The 18505-nt window shown below is 38.4% G+C and overlaps 2 protein-coding genes and 4 non-coding genes across 9 annotated transcripts in view; 2 read left to right on the forward strand and 4 right to left on the reverse strand.

The window, feature by feature from the left end:
* Positions 1-7085: 7085 nt before the first annotated feature.
* Positions 7086-14706, reverse strand: LOC141911219 (uncharacterized). Its single transcript, XM_074802201.1, has 11 exons — positions 14693-14706; positions 13959-14107; positions 12855-12967; positions 11721-11814; positions 11208-11395; positions 11015-11117; positions 10184-10281; positions 9425-9551; positions 8936-9229; positions 8064-8171; positions 7086-7267 (listed from the first exon to the last, which is right to left on the reverse strand). Exons 1-11 carry the CDS (start codon positions 14704-14706, stop codon positions 7086-7088), a joined length of 1470 nt encoding a protein of 489 aa, XP_074658302.1.
* Positions 7624-7696, reverse strand: Trnat-ugu (transfer RNA threonine (anticodon UGU)). Its single transcript has one exon. It is a non-coding gene; the product is annotated as a tRNA-Thr (tRNA).
* Positions 9652-9723, reverse strand: Trnah-gug (transfer RNA histidin (anticodon GUG)). Its single transcript has one exon. It is a non-coding gene; the product is annotated as a tRNA-His (tRNA).
* On the reverse strand, positions 11850-11921 carry Trnah-gug (transfer RNA histidin (anticodon GUG)). The gene has a single exon. It is a non-coding gene; the product is annotated as a tRNA-His (tRNA).
* On the forward strand, positions 13752-13823 carry Trnah-gug (transfer RNA histidin (anticodon GUG)). The gene has a single exon. It is a non-coding gene; the product is annotated as a tRNA-His (tRNA).
* A 3191-nt stretch (positions 14707-17897) lies between the features above and the next one.
* LOC141910698 (UDP-glucose:glycoprotein glucosyltransferase 1-like) overlaps positions 17898-18505 on the forward strand; it is a 33833-nt gene continuing 33225 nt past the window's right edge. For all 4 annotated transcript variants that reach the window (XM_074801427.1, XM_074801429.1, XM_074801426.1 and 1 more), the window contains exon 1: positions 17898-17924. The gene's annotated coding sequence lies outside the window, so the exon portion shown is untranslated. The remainder of the gene's footprint in view (positions 17925-18505) is intronic.

The following is an 18505-nucleotide window of genomic DNA, read 5'->3' on the forward strand; positions in this document are numbered from 1 at the left end:
AACGTTATTAATATCGCTAAAACTGTACCATTTAATCAATTCTCTTCACTTGATATTAATGTTGTTGAAGCTTTAAACAAGAAAACTAACTAACTCAGTTTATTGAAGCCTTGAACGATAAAATGCATTGCTTAATATTGTCGAAAATGAATTACTGAGCGTTTTTGTTAAAAACAGGGCGGATTTGACGAAAATATGGTCAATATACCAGGTCTAAACCGCATCTGCGGTGCATATCGCATTCAGATTTCAATGGTCACATTTAGGTAGTGAATTTATATCGACAATTCAATGTTGTCCTAATTGCGATCGAAATTCATTTTAAAGAAGACATAAAAATTCATCAGATAGAAAATAATATTCGGGCCACATTCAACAAGATACGACGCTCGATAATCACTAATCATTTTTTTTTTTACATTTTTACACTATTCGTTTTAACGCCACGTTACAACCAACCTTTCGGGGAGACCAACTCAAAAAATCAAACGAAATCATTGACCAATCAAATAAATTATAGGGTCAATCCGTATTTTAATATATAGAAAGAATTAGCCTTTCGTTTTTACTGCGAATCAGCAAATATGGTTTCAACAAAAAAAAAACAGGTTAAACCCGAAAAGACCACGTTACAACGAACAACTGATCTTTCTTAAAATTCTTAAGTAGTGATTGACCCTGAAGTTCATTTAATTGATAGATTTCGCTTGATTTGTTTCGATTTGATCGGTGTCCCTTACAGACCCACCCACGACACCTGCCGGGAACGAAACAGGGGGTTCAAATTAGAAATCAGCAATCGAAGTACAGATATAGTTGGCGATATATATCCGATCGGTTGTCGGATTTACAGAATTTTTTCGTTTAAATCGGAGTTCGTAATTGGAACTGGTTTAAACATGGCTCAAAACGAGAAAAATGTGGCGTTATGGCGGCTAGGAACTTTAAAACGGTTACTGAATCTTACATTCAACGCGCGCTCTTTCAGTTACTTTTTACTTACTTGGCCATATCTCTGTAAACTAGCCGCCAATAAATTTGTTGCGAAGTTAGACATTTTTCGCGAAATGGATCCTCGGACACTGGTGGTTCAATGAGTTTTCGATTGCGACAACAAGAAACTAGGGTTTGGATTTTGAAAATCGATCGAAAATCGAAGCACGGATAGCTGGATGTTTTAGCATTGGTTCTAGACTGGATATTCAAAGTTAGGCTGCAGCTTTAGTAGTGAATATATATAGTTTAAATTCCTTTCATATTGTCGCGTCAAACCACGAAATACATACATATACATTTATTACATGTATATACATGTTACATGTATATACATATTTCTGCGCGTGATTTCAAAAATAATACACGACGAGAAATATGTTCACAGTTCGTCTGTAATGTGCGTATTGCTGCATAAAGCCGACAGATTCGAAGCGCATTCAACAACCATGTACAAACAGGGAGTGTCAATCTGAAGAGCTTACCGGAGGAGAGAGGCAGGAGAGATATCGTAAACTCGATGTAACATAGAACTGAATCAGTTGACGCGAAGGAGGAAAACTTCAAGTTAATTCTCAAGCGCTCGTGAGATTAATTTACGATGAGAAATTTAACCCTAACCCCGCTACCTCCGCCACGTCCAGTTCCACTGCTGCAGTTTATCCGGGCGTTCGCGCAATTTTTCCGTGATAACGGTGTTTATAGACGCATGGATTTTGCTAAAGCATTGTTCCTGTATCCGCTGGGAAGCGTGTTCAACTTTCTGACAATCATTTTACTGATAAAGTGTCGCAAATATCAGTCGGTTCGTTACACGTTCCCCTATCTCATAACACTAGCGTTTTCGGATCAACTTGTCGTGTTGTTTGGTTTAAGAACATTCGCTGTAACCATCAGGACATTGGTTATCTACGAATTAGGATATCATCCGGAATGTAAGAGTCGGATGGTGTTTGAAAGTAAAGAGGCAAGTGCATTATGTCCATCGATTTACTATTACTGGTATTATTTCTATAGTGTAATAGAACGGAATATTCCGATATGTTACATCGAGAATTTGTTCAATAATCAAGCGATCACTGTGTCTAATTATATCATTGTTGTGATTTCTATCGAGAGATTTGTCTCCGTTCGTTTTCCATTTTTTCACATGAAAAATTTCACCGCAACTAACCGTAGATATGCCCTAATAATTGTGGTCGTTTTTGCAATCATTTTGAACTTAGATCTACCGATATTCAATAGAATTAGGTTAGTAAAAACAATTTATGGTGGCTACGATGTGTTCTCCTGTAGTCATAGTAGTTTTAATTTCGACATCATTGTCGTGATTCGTACATACAGATCTGTTGCGGTATTTATTCGGGATATAGTCCCGGTTTTGATTGTAGTAACGACATCAGTAGCAACTGCTACAATTCGCCGGGGAGGTAAAACACGTATTGGCGCCTCAGTCGGCAACAGTCGTCATAAAACTGAAACCAGTAAAACACTTCTACTAATAGTTCTTGTTTATCTGGTACTAGTAATGCCATACGCTATATGTGAATGTTGGAACAATTTGTTCCATTTGGTGTTCTCGTTATCGATTATGATTAATCGCTTCGTAATCACTCCTACAGAAAACCCCATCATTTTCTTCTTTGTTTTAACGTTGTGGAACACATTATCCAATATGTTAACACTTCCTCGACAGTGCGTTTTCTGCGTGAATTTCTTTATATACGTAACAACGCTGAGAGTTTTCCGACACAAACTTGTCGGTGTTTTCCGCTGTAGTCCGCTTGTCAGTCCCAGTAGCTCAGTGGGATAAGGCGACGATTCCCTTCAAAAATACTGTTTGTATAAGGACGATTCCGCCTACTGTACGGCGGTCGAAACATTGTCCCTGTTTCATATAAGACTGAAGAAATATTTCAATTCAAAAAAACGAGCGTGAAGTAAAAAATGCAGTGAAATTCATCATTTGCCGATCGAAAAATAGAAACTCTACTTACCAAACAATCATCAATTGCCAACAACTTTCAGACTTCCGCGCGCATTTCCTTTTATGGTTTCCGGATTCAGTTGATGAGATAATCCCGAGTCTAATTCCTCAAGTTATGGATAGAAAACGCGAGCGAACTTTAAACATGTATATTCCGATATGTTAAATCGCTTGTCGTGTGGACTGAACACCGCGAGAACAACATTGCATAACACCGCGTCAGAATAACTATATTCGAAGTTGAGAACACTGAAATTGTACGCGTGATTTTAAGAAGTTGTTAGTTTTTTCAATCGCTCTCATGTTGAATAATTGCAAATTTGTGAAATGAATTTCATATCCCTGAAAACTAGAGATTAACGCGGTTTTGCATGTGACCAGTTTGAAAATAGTTTTTTAAATCGATCTCGGGACCGATGAAATAAATATGAAGCAACTCGTGACACAAATATTTTCTTAAAAGAAACGGCCCAAAAAACAGGGTCCAGTTCGACAGTCATGAGTTAGAGTTAACTCTGAGTTAAATAAAGTCAGTTCATTTTCAATGAGTTAACTCTGAGCCAGGTACTGGATCAAGGACAATATACCCTAACAAAAGGCGGCTAGCAACTTGATTGAAAATGGTTACAAAAACTTATATCCAATGCGCGCTCATTCAAATACTTACTTGGCCATCTCTATCTAAACTGTCTGTACATTTGTTGCGAGGTTCCAGTTAATCGCAAAACGTCATAAACGTTCTAGGAAGGACAGTGTTCTGTGTCGTGGTTCGTGTAGTTGAATGCAGCGGTGAAGGATATATGAGGGACTGGTACAAAGTGACCGGTGACCTGTTTATTGTAATAATGCGACAAACACGACCGAGCATCTGGCGAAACCCAGTGTGGTGAAAACGCGGCCGATTTCAAAATCGTGAAAACATTAAAAATTGTCAATTCAAATTTATTTGTCCACTAAAGAGAAACATGTGCTGCAAGATACTCAATATTTCCGGCGTATTGATTACAAATCAATTTTCGACCATGTGCGGCAACGACTGTTGGTAACGTTGAACGCGACAGATCATTCAGATGTGACAAAAAGTTTCCATTCGATCGTGGCAAGAAGCCTCCATAGCTCAGGGGTTAGAGCACTGGACCCAGTTCCACAGTTGTGAGTTAAGATTTGACTCTGAGTTAACTCATTGAAAATGAACTAATTTCAACTCAGAGTTAACTCTAACTCACAACTGTGGAACTGGATCCTGGTCTTGTAAACCAGGGGTCGAGAGTTCAAATCTCTCTGGGGGCATGGCTCCAAACATTTTTGCAAAATCGATCCTCGGAAAAGCCGATCAGAAATCGAAGCGCGTATAGTTGGATGGATTGGTTCTGCATACTCAAAGTTTTGCCGCAGCTTCCGAGTCAGTCCCAGGAGTAAACCAGGGGCGCACAGTCATGACATAAGTCCAAAAGTTGTCTAAAATCTTAAGACTGGTCTTAAGTTGTTAGGTTGGCTTTAGAACTAAGTTGGTCCTTAGAGACTGGTCTTGAGTCTAAGCCACGACTACGCAACTGGCCCCAGGGGCCGAGAGTTTTAAATCTTTGTAGGGCATAATTTTTCAATTTCTTTTTGGTTATTTTCGACTTCTCAATTACGCAACAACATTCTGGGGAACTTATCCTTAATCCTTACATCGAGAGGAAATTGAAACAAATTAAATTTTTCATTTCTTAGAAAAATAGATGTATATATTCTATGTATATATATAAAAGCACATAATATAATAATATTATAATATATATATATATATATATATATATATATATATATATATATATATATATATATATATATATATATATATATATATATATATATATATATATATATATATATATATATATATATATATATATATATATATATATATATATATATATATATATATATATATATATATATATATATATATATATATATACTATAATCGAGGCGGGAAATTATGATCATTAACAAAATACACGTTTAGTTATTTATCAAAAAGCGAGCGCGTCTACTAAACTAAACGGATATACAAACAGTAGCATTGTAAAACTATAAACACTGCAGATTTCAGAACAAACAAAATCTCCTAATTCGAATTTAAACAAAATTTGTATGAAGACTAAGGTTTAACCGGGTCCGGGAAACGACGGTGTGACGTCACTGATTCTATACACGGAAGCGTTTCGAAACGTAGGTCTGCTCATTTTAGAGAACCAAAAGTCACTTCGTTTGTTTTGTAGAAACATCAATCTTTACAAAAGTACAAATTCTAGTCTAACGCTTTATCCAAGTGCATGACGTCACTTACGATTTTTTGTGCAACCACGTGATTTTTTATTAGGCCCTATTTTCATTATTACAATAAATACGAAGATTCTAATTTGGGTTGTCGGAGTTAGTCCTATTTTGCTAACTAAGTGACACTGAATGTCAGTTAGTCGGAACTAAAATCCGGAAATGGTCGACCACGGGATTGAGCACGGTCGCTGTAGTTCGGGCCCATCTCCAAGATGGCCGAAACTGTTAAATACGTAAGATCGAACTAATTAGGGCGAAGCTCCGACGCAAACCGAAGTTAAAGGGTAACTGACACTTTTTAAAAGATTTTCTACTTTTTACACTAAACGATATGTTATAGTATACAATAAGGCTAGGTGATTTCATAATTGGACAAATCTTTTCAATCTAGTCAGAATTGATGATTTTGATGTTCGCGCACCTGTTCAGTGTATACATTGCTTCTGCTGAACGCGTGGTACTGTGTCTATTAATAGAACTACGTCACTAAAGTAACGGCTCGGAAATGATGTCTATAGAAATGAATAGGAAATAAGCTACAAGAGCAATTCAACTTAATTTTATACCTATTTGGCATTCGAATTGAGACAAAATGCCTCTTGATTTTGAAAGTCTACATATTAATGATCATACTTAACTGTTGAATGGACCATATCCGTTCCAACTAAGCGCAAAAATAGGATTTGAATAGCAATCCATGGCATTTTCTAGTAGACAGCAGGGAACACGGATGTTTAAATCATCGTTTTGTAATATCATTTAGTGATAGTAAGTAAGATCATGGTTAGATCTAAGAATATTTTGACTAATGAACTGATGATGAAACTTAGACAGAATTAGCCGCAAGAATAATTTCAATTCTTTTCTTGAAATATACCTCGTATTGGTAGCGGCTTTGGTCACAAAATAAGAATATTTCCTCATCCATCCTATTTTAAAACTTAGAAATAACATTTGTGAAAGATTTGTGATGTAATCTATCAAAACTCTTCTGCAGCGTGAAACTTTAATCGAAAAACATTATTCTTTGAATATTTGTTGTAAAGCTGTAGAAATTTATGAAAGTTTTTGTAGAGTTTTGAAGTGTTAGTTTTAAAACTAGGCCTACTTAGTCTTAAATGACTTTGAAAAATAGTAAACGAATATGAATCTATTTATTCTTTAGCGAGATCGAAATCTGTGATTACATAAGACACTGTAGTATGCTTGTGGTGCTGAACTATAGGTGAACTATGGAGCAGCAGTAACAGTGCTGAGAGCTTAGCATAGTGTACTTTAAAATAGCTTCATAGCAGCGGATTGAAATCTGCATCTTCAATTTGATCGATTTAGCCTATTCAAATTACTCATTGATTCTTTGAAATAGGTTTATGCAATAGACAATAGATCCTTTTAACTCCCTGGCCAGTTTCAAAGCTGTAAAACAATCTGGCATTGAGATATAACAGAAAATACACGCAGTTTCCTCAAAATTCAACACATTTCTATAGACGCTATTTCTCAGCTCTGCCTGTAATGACGTTGCAGCGCGCACCTGCTGATTTAGCCGACGCTGAACAGTAAGCGATGTAAACAACGAAATGAGGTCAAAAATCTTGTTACAAAATCACAAATTGCGCGTTAACTAAACATTTTGGAACAGAACGGTTGAAGATGAGTGTATAGATCAATAGAATACATCATATTTTGAAATAAAAAAAAAAGTGTCAGTTACCCTTTAACCGTATGCGCAATCCGTATATGCGTAGTTTTCAGGCAACAGACGTTTATTGATCGGTTTCTAGCGAGTACCGTCTGCTTGTCGCTGCTGCTGTTGTCGCCTCTGTTTAGCGCACGCCGGTCCGTACAGAACGCTCGTCAATTTCAGGGTCTTCTCTTTGCGTCGCAGCGACCTCAAGCGGCAATTCTGACCGCATTTCCGGTACCATTTCGCCACACGACGCCTGTACCTTTCCACTCGGCCTGATACAAGAACAAGAAAATGATATGGTTACATTTTGTAGAAGTTTAATAAAAATTCAAAATTGTTTGTTTATTTTACGAAAAGGAGTTCAGATCCTTCGGAAATAGGACTCCTCCAGTAATTATCGTAAACCCACAAACCAAAAAATGCACCCTTGTATCAATCCAAAAGTCCTTTCCCTTAAGTACCCGGTCTTGGAGATCCAACTTCACATTAGAGGAGCTTTTTTAATTCTCAAAACTATTTCGGGCGGATAAACATAGCATAAAAAAATTGTTGAAAAATTGAAATTCCAACAAGAGACTACTACGCTTCAGAATTCAATCTACAGCGAAGAAAAAATCGAAAAAAGCGTTGCCCCCAGAGAGATTTGAACTCTCGACCCCTGGTTTACAAGACCAGTGCTCTAACCCCTGAGCTATGGAGGCGCGTTGAGTCAGCGAGGCTCTGAGCTTCAAGTGATCGTTACGACGCAGTGTACGACGCGTTGGCTGTTGTAGGCTATTGTTAGAGATAGTAGTTCGAGGGTTTATTCTTTGATTTGACGTCCGCGCCTTGTAATTCGTTTTTACAAAATCATAGCGATCGTTGACTTCGAATAAAGGAATTAATCAATTCGATTTCTTTCGGATTAAAGCGCCCTATTAAGTTCCCGGCATGTGTCTTTTTGTTTTAAACGGACTCCTCGATAAATAGACATGCATAAGATTGTTTCCCCAAGCGAAAACACGGATAAGAATCGTTTAAAACTTTTTTTCTACCTTATTCAGAATTCAAAAAGGGCCAAAAACTCACCTACTGTTGTGGCTCCGAGCAGTTTTACCGCCCCCTGGTGACGTGTCAATAAACTACCCAATTCGGGTACCGAAATGCACTTTTTATACATACTGGTCACATTTCTGCCTGAAAATGCAATAAGAACCGATTCTTGAAATTCATTTAGCGATTATTCAAAATATTGTTTATCTTTTTTTTCAGATGCCGTCAAAGTTACAGAGGCGTCCCGCGGCAAATTTATGAGAAAGCATTATTCCGCGCGAGCTTAGTCGGAATAAACTAACAATTTATCAGTTAAAAGTGATCTTTTAAGTTTATCCCGACTAACCGAAATCGGAACAGACCTACAGAATCACTTTTACTGGAAAAACTAGCATAACCCTAGTTTTAACTCGGAATTAATCTGGAAAATGGTTTTAACTGCCTGAAAAAACTAGTTTATTCCGAGGACTCTTACTTAACTGAGTGACACTTACTTAACTGAGAAAACAAGTTAATCGCGACTTTGAACTCAGATTCGTTTTTTCGTAATATGTTCCCCTAGGACGCTGATCTATGGTGCAGATAAGCCGGCCATAAAAAAATATTTCTTGACAAAACGATATTTGTCTTTGAATAAAATTCCATAGCAAATTAATCGTTAGTAAAAATAATACTGCTATTGAAAATAAATCGCATTCAAAATGTAACAGTCCCTAAAAATAATTTCGAAAATGAAAATTATTTCTGTGTTAACATATTTTGAATGCGATTTATTTTTGTCATAGCACAATCATTTTGACTTTTTGACTCATTGTTTTCATATGCGAAAACAATTCGTTGGAAATTTATTTTCATGGCCCTTAACGGCCACCATACTGTAACGTATGACGTAAATTCTATCTTATTACCTTTATTTCTCGTGTAGGTCCACTCGTAAACGGTGGCGCTGATCCGAAATTCGAACACCAGCAAAACGGCCGTACGATTCTGCCGATAGTAGACGAACGTATCCGTGCTCGGGGGTAGGCAGGCCGCGTTTCCGTCACTAGGGGACGTCACCGTCTGGTCGAACAGGGCGAACGGATCGTCCTCCTCGGTGTGATCGTCTGCTACGTCACTGACCAGCCGATCTTCTGCGCCGCCGAACAGATCCGGCGTCGTTTCGTCAGCGGCATTCACGTCTGATGTTTCGACAGCGGCTTCTGAAAATTGGGCACAAATGTCTTTGAAACTGGATTAGAAAAAGGCACAAGACACGCGAGACTTGATTCAACTCATCGACCGTGGACGAAACGACCTTGTAAATCGAAGCGAGTGGACGTTTTGGAGCCGGTTCCAGAATCAGTTTTTGAAAATTGATGAAAACAAAATTTACATGAATTTCGATCGATTCTCACCCGTATCTGGCCGACCGGAAGATGGCGGACATGTCTTACAACATTGACCTACTTCGAGCAGAGGTCGGCTGCACTTCAACTGTTCGTCGGGCGGGCACACCTGACGTTTACACGTGACTTCACCGTTCTAAATAAAGAAAGAAATTTTCAATAAGAAATCAATTCAAGGGATTTCAGAATATTGACACCCAGTTCTGCTTCGTTTGGACACTGAGAGAAAAAACGTTTGCCGTGACCAGGATTCGAACCTGGGTTATTGCGGCCACAACGCAATGTCCTAACCTCTAGACGATCACGGCTGCCACACGCGCCGGCGCGATTCATACGAGCAGATATGCAAGCTATAGAGTGGATCGTAGCGCACTGAATGGGTTTTAACGTTTAGATTAAGAGTTAAGCGTATGTTAAGGGTTTTCTTCTGTCATTGAGCTTAAATTTTGTATGTTGGGAGGGAATGTCAATGTTGTATGGTTGGTCAGTTGTTTTCAGAAAATAATTAAGGTGGAAAAATGAAATGCCGTGACCTGGGTTATTGAACCTGGGTTATTGCGGCCACAACTCAATGTCCTAACCTCTAGACGATCACGGCCGTTGGTCTGCTAGGCTAAATGTCAAAATCGTATCGGAAAACAATTTCTGAAACGCTGTATGAATAATAAACGGCCTCTTATTAATCCCCCAATGACGTAATCGGCGGAATTAATCTACACTCAATTAACTATTACAGTATGTTAGAAATGTATGGAATGATTCGCTTACCAAACAACTGCAGGTAATACACGGTATTTGACCAACTGAATCTACGATCGGGTGCCACGTGGTTCCGTTCGTGTGCGTGTCTCCCAGATAATTACAATCTGAAACGAGTTAAACGACCTTTTATGATATCTTTTAAAAAGCGAGTTTTGCTTTTCATGAATTTGAAGGAGAAAAATCTATCATTTTCTTAATAATCAGTGTTAAGAAAATGAATTACGAGCTTTCGCTATAAGTGCACTAATAGTAAACGGGTCATCTTTGTAATAAAAAAGTTTCTTGACAATAAATCTGGATGGCGATACGAAGTTTTAAATAATAATAATAATAATAATTTATTTTCGTAAACCGGTTACGAGGTATCCAGTGCAAGCCAACAGGCTGTACATAAAATTAAGGCGCTGGAACCTTGTGCAGAGTGCAGGGGAATGTGCAGTGATACTTATAAATAATGCTATTTATAATCTTAATGCTAACAATAATAATTATGCTAATCAATAATAATAATAATAATAATAATAATAATAATAATAATAATAATAATAATAATAATAATGCTAACAATAATAATACATGTAATGCTAATCAATAATAATAACAATAATAATAATAATAATACAAATTCTAATAATAATGACAACAATAACTTATACAAATACAAATACAATGATAATCATAATTACGGCAATATACTAAAATGAATTCAAGTTGAAACTAGCAATGACACCGATTTTCATGAAGACATTCTACTAAACGAGTCGTTTTAGAAGCTTTAGAAAGACACAAGAGTGAAAGTTGATTTCAGAGTTTATTTTAAAGGATTTTCCAGCTCACCTGCACAAACCGGGCAGCAGTCGTCCTTCCCTTGAGTTATCGTCTGGCACGAGTGTCGAATCTTGACGCGGCACGTTTTCAAACGACACAAAGTTTTCCCGTCCTTGGAAAAAACAAAATCAGAATAGTTTGTCATGAAACAAAACCCGCAAAAAGTCAATTTTATATTTGAATGCGTTTGTTCTATGCTTACCACGCAAACGCACTGAACGCATTGATCGGCTTCCTGTGACGTCAGAGTCGTCTGCTCGCGATTAACGAACGTCTGCCCATCGTAGTAAACACTTCCGTCGTGTGTACAAGACCTACCGACGCTTAGCGCCGTTAGGGGGCGTCGGCGTCGGTTGCCGCCATTTCTCCTTGCCTTGCCGTCTTTGCGATCTATGATTTTAATTGAATTCAACAAATTAGAAGATTATTCAATTAAGATTGAAGATAATCGATTAAGAGCCGTTTTTCTGTTCAGTAACGTAGTTTTCTAAACAGGTAATCACAGTCAAATAATTGAAAAATATAATCAAAAAGTTGGTGTTTTTTTCATACGTTTTCATTGAATAAAGGTCACATGAAATCATGTTTTTTTTAAATCAATTTTGAAGAAACATTTTTGATCGTAATCGTAAGGCGGAAGAATGATATAACCATGATGGCCTCTGATACGAATTAGTTAAAACTCGATTTTAAGATTTCGTGTCATAGCGTTTACCTGGACAAATCGGGCAGCATTTTCCAGCTACGATCCTCGGATTTCGACAGTTGAGACGCGGACAAGACTTGCGCCAACAGGAGACTTTACCGTTCTAAAATCATAAATAAAAAACCGTAAAAAAATAAATGCCGTGACCAGGATTCGAACCTGGGTTATTGCGGCCACAACGCAATGTCCTAACCTCTAGACGATCACGGCTGAGCTATACGCAGACGCGATTCATACAACCGAATTAAAATCGATTAATGTTTTATCGATTATCATAATGGATGAGTATCAATTATGCTTATGGCTTTAATACTATTGTTAACGAAAACTACATTTATAATGCTCTCCAAATGCTCGTTACTATACTATGACCAATCGTCAAATAATCAAATTCAAAACTACGGTAATCAATGTCTTTTCCGGGATTTACCTCAATATTCAGATGTTTTAAACGAGTAAATATTTTCAACGATAGATAGATAGATGGATGAAAAAAATTCAAAATCCCATCACGGGTATCGGATGGAGTTTAGGGTTCGTCTCCCAGAATAGATTGCAATGCAGTTATCAGAATCGGCCCATCCGCATAATTGTATTTTAGCGAGTTTTAAGCATAGAGTATAGAAACTAATGTCTATTTCAAATTCAGCTTGCATATCAGGTTGCCTAGCTCAGTTGGTAGTACACCTGAAACGTTTAATTAGGACCAGAAAGGACTGGCAGTTGACTTAAACATTGATTTTTAATCCATTTTAAACTTTATTTGAGGTTATCGAAAAAGTCCTTACTTTTCAAAAAGATGTTTTAGGTCAACTGCCAGTCCTTTCTGGTCCTAATAAGACTTTAATCAGGTAAGTACTACAAACAAAAACGACTAAGCTAGGCAACCTGATGTGCTCTCAAGTCAAGTTGAAATAGACTGGTCTAGTTTATACCGTTTTTACTTCAAAGGTTTGTTTCAACTCAAAAAATCAGTTCATTTTCAACAAGTTTCAGTCAAATTTGAACTCAGAACTGTCGAATTGGGCCCAGGTTTTTAAGAAGGTCCCCATAGACAAAGGAGATAAAGATTAACTATCTTTCATTTCAAATGATAATCACGAAGCTTTTGAAATCATGAAATAACGATACAAATCTACTTACTTCTTTACAATGACACGTGGTACAGTTCAGTTTACCGAACGGCTGCAGTTCGGGATGCCATTTTTCACCGACTTGGTAAAACTTTCCTCCCAACATGCAACTTTCTAGTTGAACTACGACAGAAAAAAAAAACCAGAACGGAGACATTTTAAAAATCGCCTTTCTTAATTCGAACGTACAAACTTGAGACAAAATGCCACCTTTTATAGCGAACCCCCGATATACTGCCCTCCCATATACCGCCACCCCCGCCTACCCCCAGGTTTTCTCAAGGTACATCTCAATATAAATACATAGTAAAGTTACCCCGATATACCACCCTCCCATATACCGCCACCCCCCATATACCGCCACCCCCGCCTACCGCCAGGTTTTCTCAATGTACATCTCTATACAAATACATAGTAAAACACCTCCAATATACCACCATACTCTCTATACCGCCAAAATCATTCTGCACCGATGTGGGCGGTATATCGTGGGTGACTGACAAAAAAGTGATTCGACGTTTCGCCTATCGTTATAATCATCTTCAGGAATACTGAATTCTGCTTTTGTATTGTAGGATTTTATTCTTTAATGAACGCAGACACAGCATAACTGCAGAAATATAGACAATGAGTAACTTATGTTTCAATTTTATTTTATCCGGGTACTCGCATCAGTGGCTAGGCTTTGCTTGGCCATCATAGAAATGCAAATTGAAACCCGTTCATCTTTGTATAGCCTCTTTTACATATATCGATTAAAAATCATTATGTCGCACATGTTTCATTTCTATGGAATAAATTAACTTGTTGCACTTGAACTCGATTTGTTTCATCGATAGTTAGCGTTCTACGATCGATAAGATGGCTAATTGATTTTACTCGTAAAGAATCGACGCCAGGTGTGACGGCCGTGATCGTCTAGAGGTTAGGACATTGCGTTGTGGCCGCAATAACCCAGGTTCGAATCCTGGTCACGGCAAGATTTTTCTTAGCTGGGCCTAATAGATTTTTATCAAAATTCAGATCAGATTTTCAAGTGAGATGACAATTCTAATCATTTCAAGATTTCAAGAAGTAATGCATTCTAACCGACGTCGACGTCTCCAAAACTTACCTCTCGGTTTTCCGGGAGGACTTGCCAACAGTTGCTTCTCTTTGACAGGGTCGGCTGCGAATTCGACGATTCCGAATTTTCTCGGATCGACAGAAGAAACTGATCCGGCAAAAACAGACAAAGCGACGAAAACAATCAAAGCGCCGAGTCTAAAATAAACGAAGGCGTAATCCGTAAGAACCAACTGCGTTGAATTAGTACATTATTCGATTTCAGATAAGTCAAAAATGATTTCAGATTAGTTAATAACTATTTCAGATTAGTTAATAATTTGTTACAATTGAGCACAGAATATTCATTTTTCATGTATAATCAACACCTGATCCTCGTCCACGATCCAAAAAGGAAAGCTAGATATGCTAGTTACAGCAGGGGTGTACCACAGGGTTAAAATCTAAGGCTCTTGCCAAATATTTTCCATGGTAATTCGATAGGAAAAGGCTATTTGACCACCTATTTGACAAAATTTTTCCCTTTAAGGAAATGGGCATTCAGAATTGTGAGAGTCTTGCGGATGTCTCGAGACCCCTTGATCCGTCAATGAGTTAAGTAGTAAAATTATGATAACTTTGTTTTTCGTGTGGATATGACCCGACGGTCAGCAGTGTCAAGAAGAAAAACAAACCAGCTGCCAAAAATGTCGTTGAAAATATTCAACTCATCAAATTCAACTTTCAACGAATTCGAGAAAATTTCACATTAAAAAATCGAGAAATTTCTTTCGCAAAACTTACCTTGTTGTCTCCATGATTTCCGATACTGTTTGAAAAGAATTGTTTACGAATTCTTGAAGCTCCGGGAACTTTCTAAAACGTTGACCGTTCACAGCGAAAAGCCGAGATACAGTTCGCGCGTGAAAATATTTTGTTTCTTATCGAAGTGAATTAATCCAAAAAATTTTCGCGGTGAAATTGTCTCTTCTCAGCGGTCGATCCACAAACTTCAACGACAAAAACTTTAAAAAAAAACTGTAGCTAGGGATGATCCGAGGGTAAGCTCTGTTTGAGTCCGCATCCACTCTCAATTGAATGAACTGATCGCTTTCATCCCCGCTTTATATACTATATACTCCTCCAACACACGTGCCAGTATAGTTATTAGTACAATATAATATTGGCGTCACTTTTGTAATACCATCAATATTATTATTGGAATAATTCGATTATACATCGTTTGGGGGGTGGATTCCGCGAAGATAAAACCGCCTTGACGCCAGCCATTCACTCAGCAGCGCCACTTGGTTTATATACAGGCCTACCTGGTTAATGTCACAGCCGAGATCGTCCAGATTTTTAGGGCCGGGTCTCTCCGCGTGCGACTGGACCTGATTTTATTTCCTTCAAATAAATTGAATGAAATTATCCGCGCGCCATCGTAAAAATTCAATTACGTCGAAAACTTAAATCGTAAAATTGCAACAACGGCAAAGATTTATTTGAAATAGTAATCAATAATGCGCGTAGTTCGTCTGCGTGTAAGTAAGTTAAATCACCATTATGGCGGCGGCCGCGGGCGCAGACGGATCTGTTTTTGCGCTGCCGCGTACGTTGCTTACACATACAAACAGGTAGAATTATTAGCTGGCAAAATGAGAAATCGCGGCGTCAATCCGACGACAAGCCTAACGAGCCCACCTGCGTAAGTTCGCCAATTAGACGCTAGATTGGACCGATTAAGAACGGACATGGCGCTAGTCGGAGGACTAATTAGACGCGTCGACTCGGCGATAGAGATATGTGGAGAGAGATAGAGGGAGAGGGGGGTTGTGAGAGGGAGAGAAGAAAAAAAAATAGAGTGAAGAGGGTTGATGGAGACGGTGGTACAGCAAGAGTAGAGAGAGAATATAAGCTGATGCGTGAGTTGAGTGAAGGGAGGTAGAGGGAGGGGGTTAGGAAAAGTGAGAGGGCGGAAAGGGTTGAACGAGGTGCAGATGCTGGAGAGGGCGAGGGGCGCAGGGACACCGCGGGAGATAACGGAGGCACTTCAGAGTTAACTCATTGAAAATAAACTCATTTTCGAGTCTCAAGAGTTAACTCTAAATCACGACTGTGTGGAACTGAATCCTGAGATTTTAAGCCTGAAAGATAACTACGGAATGGGGTCAATAGTTGTTGTACCTGGAACATATAAAGAACCCGTTTTAATATCAGCCGATGTCTCAAGTCAGGGATATGAATCTATATAGGCGTCGTTATTTAGTTAGATAATACGCCCGTACATATAAAATGGCGTCGAATTTTGAATATTGTCTCATTAGGCGAGGACTGATAGATCGTATCTGGGCAGACGATCGGGCGGCGACCGGCTAGTGAGCGCCGCGCAGGAATTTAACGCGAGATATTTCTGAGAGATAATTTCGCTTTTCGGAGCCACCTTTATTAGCCGGCCACCGAACTATTGTCGATGGTATTCAAGTTTATTAGCGGCTTCGAAAAGTCGCCTTAAATCTGGTAAATATTTCAATTGGAAAGCTATAAAACTATCGCTAACTTTGTATACATATGTATTGGACTTTTCCCAAAATTTTATATAAGCTAGAATTAGCACGATTGTTACACCGATAAAAAAATTATCCACGCAAAAATCCCCTTGGCAATAATCCCCTAGGTAAGATTAGCCTCTACCGGTATCTCCAATTGTCCGAGGTCATTTTCCAATTTTTAAAGAACATCATATAGCAAGTCATCTCTCCAAATCAAGCCAGTAACCATAATACTGTGTTAGCATAAGTAATCTATGAGTTAGTTTACCATTCGCCTGGGCTTGAAATATAATTTAACTTGCGATCTTTAACCTGAAATGTATAATGATTTTCAATGTTAAAAAGTCTGGCCCAACTTTCAAATCCACATTATTTACAACACGTTTTATACTGTCGAGCCTATAGTAGCCTGAATCAAAAAGCCCATGTTTTATTTTATGTAATCAGATTTTGTTTGAGCACTTCCAATGCATCCAGTTCCGCAGTTGCATCTCCAAATAGTGGCTTCAAAAATACTGAATAAACAAAAATTAACACATTAAAAGCGTAAAATTCGCCACAAGCCTTTGGCACGTTTTTTTTTAAAACATTTCTTAAGCGTTGAATCGACTTGTATTTGGAAACCGGCGCGGCCCGACTGCCGAGCGCCATTAGCTGACAATCTAAAGATGATCAGAATAGATAAGATCGTAATCTCTTTATTCGCCAATTTAGAATATTGGCGTACATAAATATTGTGACTCTGTCGCGGCCCGCGGCGGCACCGCGCTCTGTGTGTTATTCAGGAGGTGTCACTCGCTGAGCGAAGAGACCTATACCTCCAGTGACGTTGCATTTACTTTACTTTGCTTTACAAATAGGGAGCTCAGGAATTTTTTTCTTTTTTTAGTGAACTGTGAGTACATGTGAAATGTCTGGAGAAAGCGAAAACTCCGTTGATCCAGAGTCTCCTCCAGCTCATTAACTCACCTGATCCAGACTCCAGTTCTCAGACTTTCGAACGAAAAAGATATATCTATTTCTCACCATGCCCCCTCCGGGACCCCGTACCCGGGCTCCGTAGTGTCGATTTTGTACGAGTCGTTTTACGGCTTATTCTAACACTGGCCAGCTGTATTCGGCAATTGAGCTTATTTTTTGTAGATATTGTGAGTTCGGGAAAACGTTGACAATTTCTTTTTTCCACTGAATCCGGGCCGGGGCATATGCAGCACGGATTCGAATGTAATGACGAAACTAAGTAAACTGGATATCAAAATTTGAAATGTGGAACAGGGTAGGCCTGTTGCTGTGTATATATCTCTTATTTTCTGTACTTCGGGTCTCCTATTAACGGATAAATAAAGTCTATTTTGAATTTGAATTCATGAAACAGTGAATCGATGGGTTTCGAACCCAACGAGTCAACGATCGTTCGTCGACCAATCAGCGAGCGCCTGCACATCACCAATATGGCGGCCTCCATAGCTGGAAGGAAATCGCCGGTAAATTTATCAGTTTTTAAGCCTTTAAGCAATCTACTATCGATCGTAGCGCCTTGAAAATAACGCCATCTGAAAGAGCGTGAAATAATCTTTATTTTTAGAATATTTGTTTCGTTATCGAACCACCAAAAACGGGTAAACTGCGCTTGAGAGTAAAATTTGATCCAGTCCGAACCCGGAAGTGTTTGCGTTTGGAATATATATATTGTCGTTTTAAGCAGGTTTTCAGCGCTGCTAGTTCCTCACTTGATTGTTGAAGGGAACATTTTGGAATTGTGAAGTAATTGCTATGACAGGCAAAGTGGTCTATGTAGAAATTTGGGCTAGGCCAGGGGCCTAGGCTATGTCATGATAAATGATGGATTTGGCAACATTTAGAATCTTAAGCATAGCGGGTTGGGGGTTCCGGGTGTTAGTCAGTAGAAATGTGGTTGTAAGATCTTCTTGAGAAAGCTTTTTTACCTCTATGGTAATGGTTTCATACAACGGTTTTATTGGTTTCATTCAACAATATCATTTAGGCCTAATTGTATTTTAGCTTTTATCGTATGTTCTAATATTGTGTTAAGCGCCTTAGAAAT

Source organism: Tubulanus polymorphus, chromosome 9, assembly GCF_964204645.1.
Source record: "Tubulanus polymorphus chromosome 9, tnTubPoly1.2, whole genome shotgun sequence".
NCBI lineage: Eukaryota > Metazoa > Nemertea > Palaeonemertea > Tubulaniformes > Tubulanidae > Tubulanus > Tubulanus polymorphus.